The sequence below is a fragment of the Carcharhinus amblyrhynchos genome, chromosome 11 (genome assembly GCF_965287045.1).
Source record: "Carcharhinus amblyrhynchos chromosome 11, sCarAmb.v2.hapA, whole genome shotgun sequence".
NCBI classification, from domain to species: Eukaryota; Metazoa; Chordata; class Chondrichthyes; order Carcharhiniformes; family Carcharhinidae; genus Carcharhinus; species Carcharhinus amblyrhynchos.
Window position 1 is genome coordinate 77,412,265 of NC_137334.1, and position 12,020 is coordinate 77,424,284.

General features: G+C 45.3%; 1 protein-coding gene across 1 annotated transcript in view; it reads left to right on the top strand.

Moving 5' to 3' along the window:
• Positions 1-12,020, top strand: part of kif5c (kinesin family member 5C) — a 158,441-nt gene that overhangs the window by 118,698 nt on the left and 27,723 nt on the right. The window contains exons 16-19 of the mRNA XM_080199394.1: positions 2,742-2,930; positions 8,117-8,234; positions 9,272-9,348; positions 11,548-11,657. Of these exons, the coding sequence (XP_080055520.1) occupies positions 2,742-2,930; positions 8,117-8,234; positions 9,272-9,348; positions 11,548-11,657 (494 nt within the window). The remainder of the gene's footprint in view (positions 1-2,741; positions 2,931-8,116; positions 8,235-9,271; positions 9,349-11,547; positions 11,658-12,020) is intronic.

Here is a 12,020-nt window from a genome sequence, read left to right on the forward strand (position 1 = left end):
CCCAGTCCAGTGGAATGTCTCTTGTGTTGCTAGCGGAGAAGAGAAGCTGCTTCATTTCTTAATCTCCTGCAACAGAAGCATTCTACTAAATCCCACACATTTGTTGAACAGAGAATTGGCAGTCATTTTTTTTCAAATGACTCATCCCTTTATGACACACTTAAAGTTATGGGCTGGAATTCTCCCAAAAAAATTAAGTGCCAAATTCACATAAAAAGCAGAGTAAATCCCGCTGAAAAGATCATGGGATTTTCAAAATGAATCTCCCGCGCTTTGTGCACTGCAGAGTGCACTAATGTCAGTCTCGTTAAAAAGCTGGAGGCTGGCCTATTCCCGCTGCAGATGCCAGCAGCATAGTGCTGAGCAGGCTGCTGTGTATACACCAATCTGTCATAGCGGAGATACGCAGTAGCCCCACACTGCCAGCCTCCCGATTGCTGGCCAGCTTGATCGTTGGCGAGCCCCGTGACCCCCGCTCCCCAACACCCGTTCAGTGGGCTCCCGTCGGCCCCTGCAGCCCCGACCTCTCCCCGCATAAATCACCCCACCCCCCTCCCCCAGGCTGGATGTACAGCCCCGATTTGCTGGCCTCCCTCCCTCTGTCATCGCCGAGTGCAGAGTGGCAACGGGACCTTCCTCGCCCTCATCGATCACCCCCTCGAGGCCTCGCCCAACCCCCTTGGCACTGCCCACCAAGCATCAGGCAGTGTCCCCTGGGTATTGGGCACTTTGCTCCTTGCGCAGTGCAGGGGGGCCTGGCTGGCACTGCCAAGCTGACAATGCCCATGGGGCAATGTCCCCTTTACACCCCACCTCCTAGAGGGCCTCCGTGACCTCCCTTTTCTCCAGCATGGTTAGGCCGCCAGCTCTCTGCTAGTTGGGAGCTATTGTAGACCCTGTTGACGGGGATGGGGGGGAGGGAAGAGGGAGACGGGCCTGCTAATCATATGCTATTGATCACTGGCATAATTTATTCAGCTCTGTGCCGATTGCTGGCGCGGAGCTGACGGCACCAGAAATCCGGGTGCTGGAGATGCTCGGAGGCTGTGGTGCCCGGCGGAAAGCCTGCTATTTGGCCTCCACTTGAGCCTCCCTGCTCTAGCAATGCAGCGGGCTGGGGATCATAACCCCACATGCTTTGGGCTGTCTTCGAAGATAATAATGATTTTTATCAAATGACATGGCTGTCCTGACACAGTCGGAGGAGAGGGCAAACCATCTGTCATGATCATTTTTCAGACTGCTTCAGGTGCTTAACCTTCAGATAGTAATTTTGATGTAAAGATTAATCAGCAACCTTTTAACTTAAACTGTCCACGTGTCTATCTGGTTCTGTAATGAAAGCTGACAAAGCAATAGATTATCAGTCACAGTTTGAGCTCTCCCAGGATCTTCTCTCGTACTTAAGATGAGGCGCTTCATTGTAATATTTCGTTCTCTCTGAATCCGCTAAGTGGACTGAGTAAAACACCATTTAAATGACTTGTGTAAATAGAAAAATGGTGCATAATGTTTGGAAGGAAGGATTGCATGAAGACCCCAGAATAAGTCGTTATAAAAAAACACTTTCACGCAACCTATCTCTGGAAGTTAAATCAATTCAACGCACTTTTAAATAATTCAGTTTCCTCTGACTCCTGTACGAGAACGTTTGCTTGTGCCGTGGTAACTTTTCACAGGATAAGCAGCTTCAGTAGCAAAACTGAACACTCATTTTTCCCCTTTGCGATGTTGGTCAGTGGATCTTGCCAGGTAAATCCATTGCCACTGCATCCATTCCTTTGTTTTATTTATTTATTAGTGTCACAAATAGGTTTACATTAACACTGCAATGAAGTTACTGTGAAAATCCCCCCCCCCCTCCGTCGCCACACTCTGGCACCTGTTTGGGTACATGGAGGGAGAATTTTAGCATGGCCAATGCACCTAACCAGCACGTCTTTCGGACTGTGGGAGGAAACCGGAGTCCCAGAGAAGACTCACGCAGACACGGGGAGAACACAGACAGTGACCCAAGCCAGGAGTTGAACCTGGGTCCCTGGCGCAGTGAGGCAACAGTGCTAACCTTTGTGCCACCGTTTAGTCACAAGTAGGCTTACATTAACACTGCAATGAAGTTTCTGTAAAGATCCCCTAGTTGGAGGGAGAACATGCAAACTCTGCACAGTGACCCAACCTGGGAATCGAACCCAGGTCCCTGGCGCTTGAGGCAGCAGTGCAAACCATTGCGCCTGACCCTATTCTAGGCAGCAGAACAAACACTGGATGGGTACCCTTGCTTATTATTTCCTTTATCTTCTGTTTTCCTCTTCTCTTTGCTACTTCCCCACTTGACCCTTTTTCTCTTTTCTCCTATTTTTTCTTTTTCTCTTCTGCCCCTCTGCCCCCTCTTTACTTACTCCCGCTCCCCTCCCTTTCCACAAACTGAGGTTTAGAGATATGGCGGCTATTTTACCACCCAGAGGAATTGGTTGAGATGCGCTAAGGCCAGAGATTCCAGCTGAGACCTTCTTCTGGGCTGTTGGACTCAGTACGATGCCAAATAGTGCATTGTCCTACAATGAAACTTAAATTACATTCCAGTTGTGATGTTTCCTATTGCAAAATGATCAACAAGCTGGCTAACTCAAGCAAAATAGTGGAATCATTTGCCTCGCCCATTGATTCCAGATTCGAGAGTGCAGGAAGTTTCCAACTGTTATTTTTTTTTAATGTTTCGCAATCTTTCCTCTCTCGTCCAGATGGCAGAGATGAACGGAGTGCTGGAGGAAGAGTTCACGGTTGCTCGTCTGTACGTTAGCAAAATGAAGTCTGAGGTCAAGACTCTGGTGAAACGTGCCAAACAGTTGGAGAGCACCCAGCTGGACTGCAATAAAAAAATGAACGAGAATGAGCGGGAACTAGCAGCCTGCCAGCTCTTGGTGTCTCAGGTAGGAGAAACGGAAACTTCTGGCACATGTTGGACTTGTTTCTAGGTCTTCTGGTGGTTCAGGATAGAAATCAGGGCAAAACAGACAGCTTGATTTGATGATTAATGAAGATAGAAGGCAGCCAAGCAGTGTACATTTTAAAGATGCTGAACATTATGGACATTATGTCAGTAGAAGTATAAAATGGATGAGATCAGATCATCTGCCTGATACAGGAGGAATGTGATCACCGAATCCCTATAGTCCAGAAGGAGGCTGTTTGGCCCGTCGAGTCTGCACTGACAGCAATCCCATCCAGTTCCTATCCTTTTAACCCCACATATTTACCCTACTAATCCTCCTGACACTGATGGGCAATTTAACATGGCCAATCCACCTGATCTGCATACATTTTGGATGGTGAGAGAAAACCGAAATACCTGGAAGAAACCCATGCAGACATGGGGAGAACGTGCAGACTCCACACTGTGCAGACTCTATACAGGCAGTCACCCGGGGCCGGAATTGAACCCAGGTCCCTGGTGCCATAAGACATAGGAGCAAAATTAGGTCACTCAGCCCATCGAGTCTGCTCTGCCATTCAATCATGGCTGATATTTTTCTCATCCCCATTCTCCTACCTTTTCCCTGCAACTCCTGATCTCCTTATTAATCAAGAACCTATCTATCTCTGTCTTAAAGACACTCAATGACCTGGCCTCCACAGCCTTCTACGGCAGAATTCCACAGGTTCACCACTCTCTGGCTGAAGAAATTCTTCCTCATCTCTGTTTTAAAGGATCATCCCTTGAGTCTGAGGTTGTGCCCTCCGTTTCTAGTCTTTCCTACCAGTGGAAACATCCTCTCCACGTCCACTCTATCCAGACCTAGCAGTATCCTGTAAATTTCAATAAGATTCCCCTCTCATCCTTCTAAACTCCAACAAATGCAGACCCAGAGTCTCAACTTTTCCTCATACAATAAGCTCTTGATTCCAGGGATCAATCTTGTGAACCTACTCTGGACTCTTCCCAAGGCCAGCATATCCTTCCTTAGATATGGGGCCCCAAACTGCTCACAATACTCCAAAGTGCCATGAGGTAGCCGTGCTAACCGTTATCCCACCAAGCTAATATTATTTTAACCTGATAAAGTCAAATGTTCCAACAGTTCATTCTGAGGCAAAGGGGTTTTATTGTAGCTGCCAAAAAAAAAACTTATCATTTTCAATGACCTAAAAACAAGATAGGTTGTAACTCAGGCTTTATGGCCTAGAATTACTTCTGTTTGAAAGGCTTTTATTGATTTTTGTGATAATAGTTTGGGTAGGTGTCACGAGTGATATGTTGTTTAATCAATTATGCAAAATATGCCTGTCTTATCAACATGATAGGTAAAAAAAATTGATTAATAATCAACAGTTTGTTACACTTAAGAGGAATAATGTGTGTGCAGGTGTGTGACAGATACAAGTGATTTTCTAAAAAATACCTCTTAGCAATGATAAATTTTATTATTAAGGTAGAGTCATAGAGGTTTACAGCGTGGAAACAGGCCCTTCGGCCCAACTTGTCCATGCCGTTACCATTAAGCTTGCTCTGACTGCCCGCGTTTGGCCCATATCCCTCCATATCCAAGACCATCTGCCATGAGTAGTACAGTAACTATGTTTTACCAAGCACTGGCATTTCTGTGGAAATGAAGAGTTTCATTTATAAAATGCTTCTCATACCCACTGGAAGTGGCCCCACAGACGATAAGCTACTTCCGAAGTGTAGTCAGCGTGAGTGAGTTCAGGTTGTTCAAACTGCAGACAGCCCACAAGACATCGCAATCATTTTCCTTCAACTGATTTTCATTTGCTTCTGAACAACCTACAGGAGCTTTCCCCTCAATAACGTTTAGAAAAGTTCAGAATAATTGGGGCTCCGGCATTTAAATGTGTCGTGAAATGCTTCTTTACATTGGGATTTAGAACATTTTTCTTTGAAAACTTCTTCCAACTATTGTGCTATGCTGATCTGCCCCTTGACAGTTTTGCTAGGAGCGTTGTTAAAATGTGCATGAGATTGGGAGGGGGTGCCTGCTCCTTCTCGCTCTCGTAAACATCTGCTGGTCCCTGCCAGCTGTCACACCAAAGCAGATCACTTGGGTCCAGGAGCTAGCTGAGTAAATTACTGGAGCTGCAATCTACCAGTCTGTGGTGCAATATGTTGTGACACTGAGGAGTTGTCGCTGAGTTAGTCACTTGACATTCCTTCCTCTCTACCTGCTGGGTACCACACGTGCTGTCCCACTGCATACATAGGATGGATTGATGTTTTTTTCTGAGTGCCTGTTGGGACTTTGATGTGACGTTTCACACAATAATGCTTGTTTAACTCCCACAGTGGTCAAATATTTGAAATCTATTCCTGCACTGTTCAGACGGAACTTCAATCTGTGTGAATCCTTATAGTCAGGCTTCAGCAATTGGTGACTGCAAAATTAGGCCTCATTAAATGCAAATGTTGGTGCGCTCAAAGCAAATAATGTTTGTGTGTGTGTGTTTTTTTTGTCTTCGCTAATCATGCATCATAATGAACGAATGCCTGTCATGTAATGCAAGATTAATGGAACCTTTTGCATTGAAATTTTAATTAGAATTGCAGTTGCCTTTTCAAACTAAATGCGGTGGATGCAAATTAAATATTCATGATTATTCTTACATCCATTTCCTGTACCGAATATATTTATGAAGGGCTCAACTGTCACCAGCTTCTGCAGTGATCAATGCACTCTGTCTCCTTCCCTCTATCCCCTATCCTGTCACTCTTGACCTCCCCCCCCACCCCACCATTACTTTTTGCCCCTCCCCACTCAGTCCCAACTCCCTTTTCCTCCCATCCCCACTCTTTACCTTTCCTCCACTCCTTCCCCCTACCCTCCCCCTCTTCCACCCCCACCCCACTTCCAGGACTTCACCTCTCCCCGGCATTTCATCTTCTCCCTCACCACCTTTGCCCTCCCCCAACCAAACTATTTGCTCCACCGCTTTCCCTCTCCCTTTCCCCTCCCGGCCATCCTTGCCTCTTGCCCTCACCACTCATAGAATCTTTATAGTGCAGAGGAGGCTATTCAGCCTGAGTATGCACTGACACAAACCCACTCGGGCCTTAACCCCACATATTTACCCTGCTAATTGCCTTGATACTAAGGAAAGTTTAGCATGGCTTGTCAACCCAACCTGCATATTTTCACCCTGTGGGAGGAAACCCACGCAGGCATGAGGAGAACATGCAAACTCCACACAGACAGTGACCTAAGGCTGGAATTGAACCCGGGTCCCTGGCGCTTGAGGCAGCAGTGCTAACCACTGTGCCACTGTGTTGCCCCACTCATTCTCCTTGCCCCTCTACCCACAATGAGAATGTGTCTGGTGGCAGCCTTGATATGTAATAACTTGTGACAGGGCTTGCAGATGTTCATTAGATCCTGTGCAGGAACTAGGTAAATAGAGGATAAATAGGCAGCATTTTGAAAGTCGAGCTTTGTCTAATATCAGTAAAATGCCTTAAAGGTACTAACATCATTACTGAGTCTGGAGATTTGTGATACAGTGCCTCGAGAGCTTTTTTACGCTTATAATTTAATGTTTTAGCTATTTGGAGATCTGTTAATGTGCCCTTGCAAATAATTCATGATAATGCAAATGATTCCACCCCCCCTGCTCCCCCACTTATCCTTCCACCACTGGTGTCCCAACTTGCCCTTCACTGCTTGCCCTCCACCCCTCTGCTACCCCCCCAATGGTGCACTGACGCCTGGCTATGACTCGATGCCTTCTCTTGGTGATACAGCTCAAATTAAGAATGTAATGGTGTGGATGGTCACTCCGTCCCACCAGTGTGCACCAGTGACACTCCCTGTGCTCAGTAGATTGTCTGTTTGAGAAGATGACTGCCGTTGTGTCATTGGGAGTAAATGACTTGGGTGAAAAAGGTGGTTTCCCAATAATAAAAAGAGAAGCCATGATTGTGGAGTGTAACAGAAGCGTAATTGTCCGTGTACTAACCTACAATCCACCAAGTTATTGGTGAATGATTTAAACTTCAGCTGTTCTGCCATTGTGTTGGAGGTACTAGAAATTAGCTATGTACATCATGCCTGCATCTTATTTGTAAAGTTGTAACGTGGGAGTGAGTGTGTTGATATCTGCAATGTAAGCAGGAAGGGAACGGTCTCGTTGCACAAAGAAGACAAAGCGCCTGACACTGAGCTTTGTCCAAGATCCAGGTTTAAAGTATTGGCTTATATTTAGATTCAGACTGTTACTAAATGGTTCCCAGCACACTGGTGGTTTGTGTAATTCACGCCTCTACATCCTCTCTTTGAGCCATTATAGGAATAATGGTAGGAAGGACTATTACTTACGTGGAGAAAAACTGCAGCAGGCGACGGTGCAGAGGGACCTCGGGGTCCTTGTGCATGAGTCGCAAAAACCCAGCCTGCAGGTGCAGCAGGTGGTCAGGAAGGCTAATGGGATGCTGGCCTTCATAGCGAGGGGGATTGAATATAAAAGTAGGGAGGTCTTGCTGCAGCTGTATAGGGCATTGGTGAGGCCGCAGCTGGAGTACTGTGTGCAGTTTTGGTTGCCGCACTTACACAAGGATATTTTGGCCTTGGAGGGAGTGCAGAGGAGGTTTACTAGGCTGATACCGGAGTTGAGGGGGTTGAGCTATGAGGAGAGGCTGAATAAACTAGGCTTGTACTCGTTAGAGTTTAGAAGAATGAGGGGAGATCTCATTGAAACGTATAAGATGATGAATGGGATGGATAGGATAGAGGTGGAGAGACTCTTCCCGCTCAGAAAGGACAGTAGGACTAGGGGGCACAGCCTCAAGATAAAGGGGGTGGCGATTTAGAATGGAGTTGAGGAAGAACTTCTTCACTCAAAGGGTGGTGAATCTCTGGAATTCTCTGCCCGTTGAAGTGGCGGAGGCTGCCTCGCTAAATATTTTTAAGACGCGGGTTGATGGGTTTTTGATAAGCAAGGGGATTAAGGGTTATGGGGAGAGAGCGGGAATGTGGAACTGAGCCACGACAGATCAGCCATGATCTTATTGAATGGCGGGGCAGGCTCGAAGGGCTAGATGGCCTACTCCTGCTCCTATTTCTTATCTTCTTATGTTCTTATGTTCTTATGTTCTTATGTATTCTCATGAAAGCATGAAGCCAAGATAAAATCGCTGACGGATTACACGCAGAACGTGGAGCAGAAGAGAAGGCAGCTGGAGGAATCTCATGATGCACTTGATGAAGAGATAGCTAAACTCCGTGCTCAAGGTATGCCCTGGCTCGAAGCTGATTTAATCCAGACGTCTCTGTCCATTGGACCATTGATTTAGGATGCTGCACCTTTTATTTTGACTGAGTACTTTACATCCCACCATTTACCTCTGTTTTTTTTTTAATTTGGATTCTTTCAAAGATACTGGCTGGAATTTTACCATCTTGTCTGCCCGAGGCCAGTGCAGAATGTCGTTCTGCGCGCCTCGCCCACCCGGTAAAATTTTGAAAGGGGCTCGAGGTGGACAGAGAAAAGAAATACTCATGTTACATGAGAAGAGGAAAGTAACAAACAATTATTTAACGTTGCAGACAAAATTATTATTATGGGAGTGCAAGAGAAGTTGTTTTTAACTGGTCTGTATAGTTAGTAGTTGATATCCCAGATGACTGTTCTGTTACTTTGATATGCATCTACGTCACTCATGTTCCTCATGAAGTGAACTCATTTGGATTGACCCATTGTGTACATTGACATTATGTCATTTTTTCGAATGCTTTGCTAGCTACACATATTTGGCAAGATAAACCAGCGCTAGCTCTGTTATCATTTTTCTCTGTATCAGGAACTCAGGTGGAACATGAAAGCCTGCGTTTGTTCCGACTGAATTCAATAGTAAAAGCAAAATACTGCAGATGCTGCAAACCTGAAATAAAAACAGCAAAATGCTGGAAAGATCAGCAAGTCTGTTAGCATCAGTGGAGAGAGAAACAGAGTTAACGGGCAGAATTTTACCATCCGCCTGAGGTTCATACAATCCCGCCCAAGACCAATGGAGAATGCCATTCTCCAAACCTCACCCACCCCAGGAATCGGGGCGGGTGCGCTGTTAAAATTGCGGCCAGTGTTTCAAGTTGAATCCTGAAGAAGAGTCAGGTGAACTCCTCTCTCTCCCTCCACAGACACTGCTGGACATGCTGAGTATTTCCAGCCTTTTCCCTGTGTCTGGTTCTGAATTTAAAAATGTTCAGCGTGCAGTGTTTGGCGATTACTAATGTGCACTTGTGGCTGACTCTCTGTTATTGCTTAATAGAAAAGATGCATAAAGTGACCTTCCAGGACAAAGAAAAGGAACATCAGACCATGCTTCAAGATGCCAATGAAATGAAGGTAATAACATGGATGAACTGCAATGATGTACATGCTTTGTGACTCATCTGTTCTGAAATTAGATAGCTAGGTAGAAAAAGGTCACTTGATTTGTGTGGGCTTCTTTGCAGCTTCTCTCCAGTGCAGAGTTATTAATGACTAGAATATTAATTGACAGGAGAACCTGATGCTTGGCCAAGATGATTCATTTTCACCTTGTAACCCAGCTGTTAATATTTTTATATCCTGTCTTGCATTCTCTCTAAGCCAATTCCCGTCCTTAGAAAAAAAAATGAAAAAGTGAGGCTCTTTCAGTGCATTCTGTTTTACCAGGTAGGCTGGGAATAAACTGCACTATTTGCCAACACATGCTGGCTCACATTCTCCAGGGGGAACTGCGTTTAATTCTACTGCAGCAGGAGTGTGGCGGGCCTGCCCGAGGTTTGGTCATAGGCAGGCTCAGCTAATTTTAGTGACTGGATGTTATCAGGGTCCAGTCCGTTTCTGAACAAAACCCAAAGTGGCCAGGAGGTTGGTGGGGAGCTCCTGTCGGGCCATTTAACTCAGGCAGTAAAATGGGCAGCACGGTTGTTAACACTGTTGTCTCACAATGCCAGGGGCCCAGATTCAATTCCAGCCTTCTCCCTGTGCCTGCATGGGTTTCCTCTTGGTGCTCCAGTTTGCTCCCACACTCCAAAGATATGCAGGTTAGATGGATTGGCCATGGCAAAATTGCCCATTAGTGTCAGGGGATTAGCAGAGTAAATACGTGGGGTTATGGAGGTTAGGCCTGGAAGAGATTGTTGTTGATGCAGGCTCAATGGGCCAATATGGCGCCCTTCTATGCTGAAGAGATTCTATAGTTCTATGGTTCAGTAGGAGACAGTTGCCAGGGATTCAGGGGAAACAATTCCAGGTAGGTTTTCCTGATGCAGGGAATCCTCTTGGAGCGGGAGGTGGAAAATTGGAGAGGGAAGGCCAGGGCAAGGAGTGCTGAAAGTATCTCACGAAGATCACTCCAGAACAAGTGAGAACCTCATCCGGCCCAGCCTCTCCTGGCACTGGGCCCATTTCCTGCCTGATTTGACCTTGCAGGGAAACATTTGTTGGCCTCGTACCTAGACAAAAGTAACTGGCTGCAGCCTGATGGCGTTAGTGGAGCCCAATCCGCATATTAAAGGAGACCGATGAGTTATAGGATAATTTCTCACTTAAATATCCCACACACTGGGGACTATGGTGAAATGATTTCCCGGTATGACTTCAGAGTTTGATTCAATCTAATTTGCCTGTCTTGCTATGTGTAATTCCACCTGGTGTTTTGAATGCTGCTCTCAAATGTTCTGTTTTGAATTTTAATCAGGTCTTTGCTTTGACTTGCAATATTGACACTAAAATGACAAATTAGCTACAGAGCACAAAGCAGGTTACAACAGCTTGCGTTGTTTCAATGGAGTTTGGCTGCTCCCAAACAAATGGGATTCTTGATCTGATGAGAAAGGAACTGTTCCATGTAAATAATTTCGGAAAAGGGGGTTTGATAAATAAAACATTTTCATAGTACCTTAACACATAAGTGAGTGATCCAATGATATTTGCCACGAAACACTTCTTTGCTTCGTGTTTGCTAACAACAAGATTTGGCAAACGTTCTCCTGAAGATTGAAATGAGGATAGGGACTCTTCTGTTGAGGAATGAGCATAATTGACAAAAGCTGATGATTGAAAACTCCATCACAATCATTAAAACTGGAAGCACCCTTGATGGGATCTGAGGTGGAAATTCTGTGCATGGGAAATGATCAAGAAGTGGACACACACACCGGATATTCTCTCTTCCACATTCATCCGTCAGGAATAAGATACAAAAGTCTAAGGTCTCGTACCAACCAACTCAAGAACGGTTTCTTCCCTGCTGCTGCCAGACTTTTGAATGGACTGACTTCACATCAAGTTGATCTTTCTCTACATCCTAACTATGACTGTAACACTACGTACTGCACTCTCTCCTTTCCTTCTCAATGATCAGAATGCTTTGTCTGCATAGTGCAAAAGAAACAATACTTTTCACTGTATTACATACATGTGACAATAATAAATTAAATCAAAAATTTGAAGTAAATTGGCCAAACAAATAGCACTTAAGAGGTAATTATGTTTAAGTATGGAGAAGGCAGCAGGAATTCAATATCTCTTAACTCATTTGGTGTCTTCTCCTAGAAAACGCTGGAGGAGCAAATGGAGAATCATCGGGAAGCCCACCAGAAACAGCTGGCTCGACTGAGGGATGAAATCGATGAGAAACAAAAAATCATTGATGAACTAAGGGAGTAAGTATTTCACATCTTCAAAATGTAATGTGCTAATAAAGGAATATATAGGGTGCGACCTTAACTGCTGTTGACGCCACGCTCGCTCTACAACGAAGTCGGAGAATTTGCCATATCTCCGTCCTCTGCGACAGGCTGGGAAAATCCCGCCGGTGTGAACGGTGGTAAGATTCTGACCACCATGTTAAAATCCACATGCAATAAAGACATTTAAAATCTCTTAGCCTTTTGTGTTCTAGTGAGGACAACCCTGGCTTCTCCACACACCTGTCTAAACTAACTCCTTTATTCTGTTCGTGGAAGTGACTGGTGTTTGAATTGAAGTAACTTGACTAAGTAAGAAGGTTAACGAGTTTAAGGGGA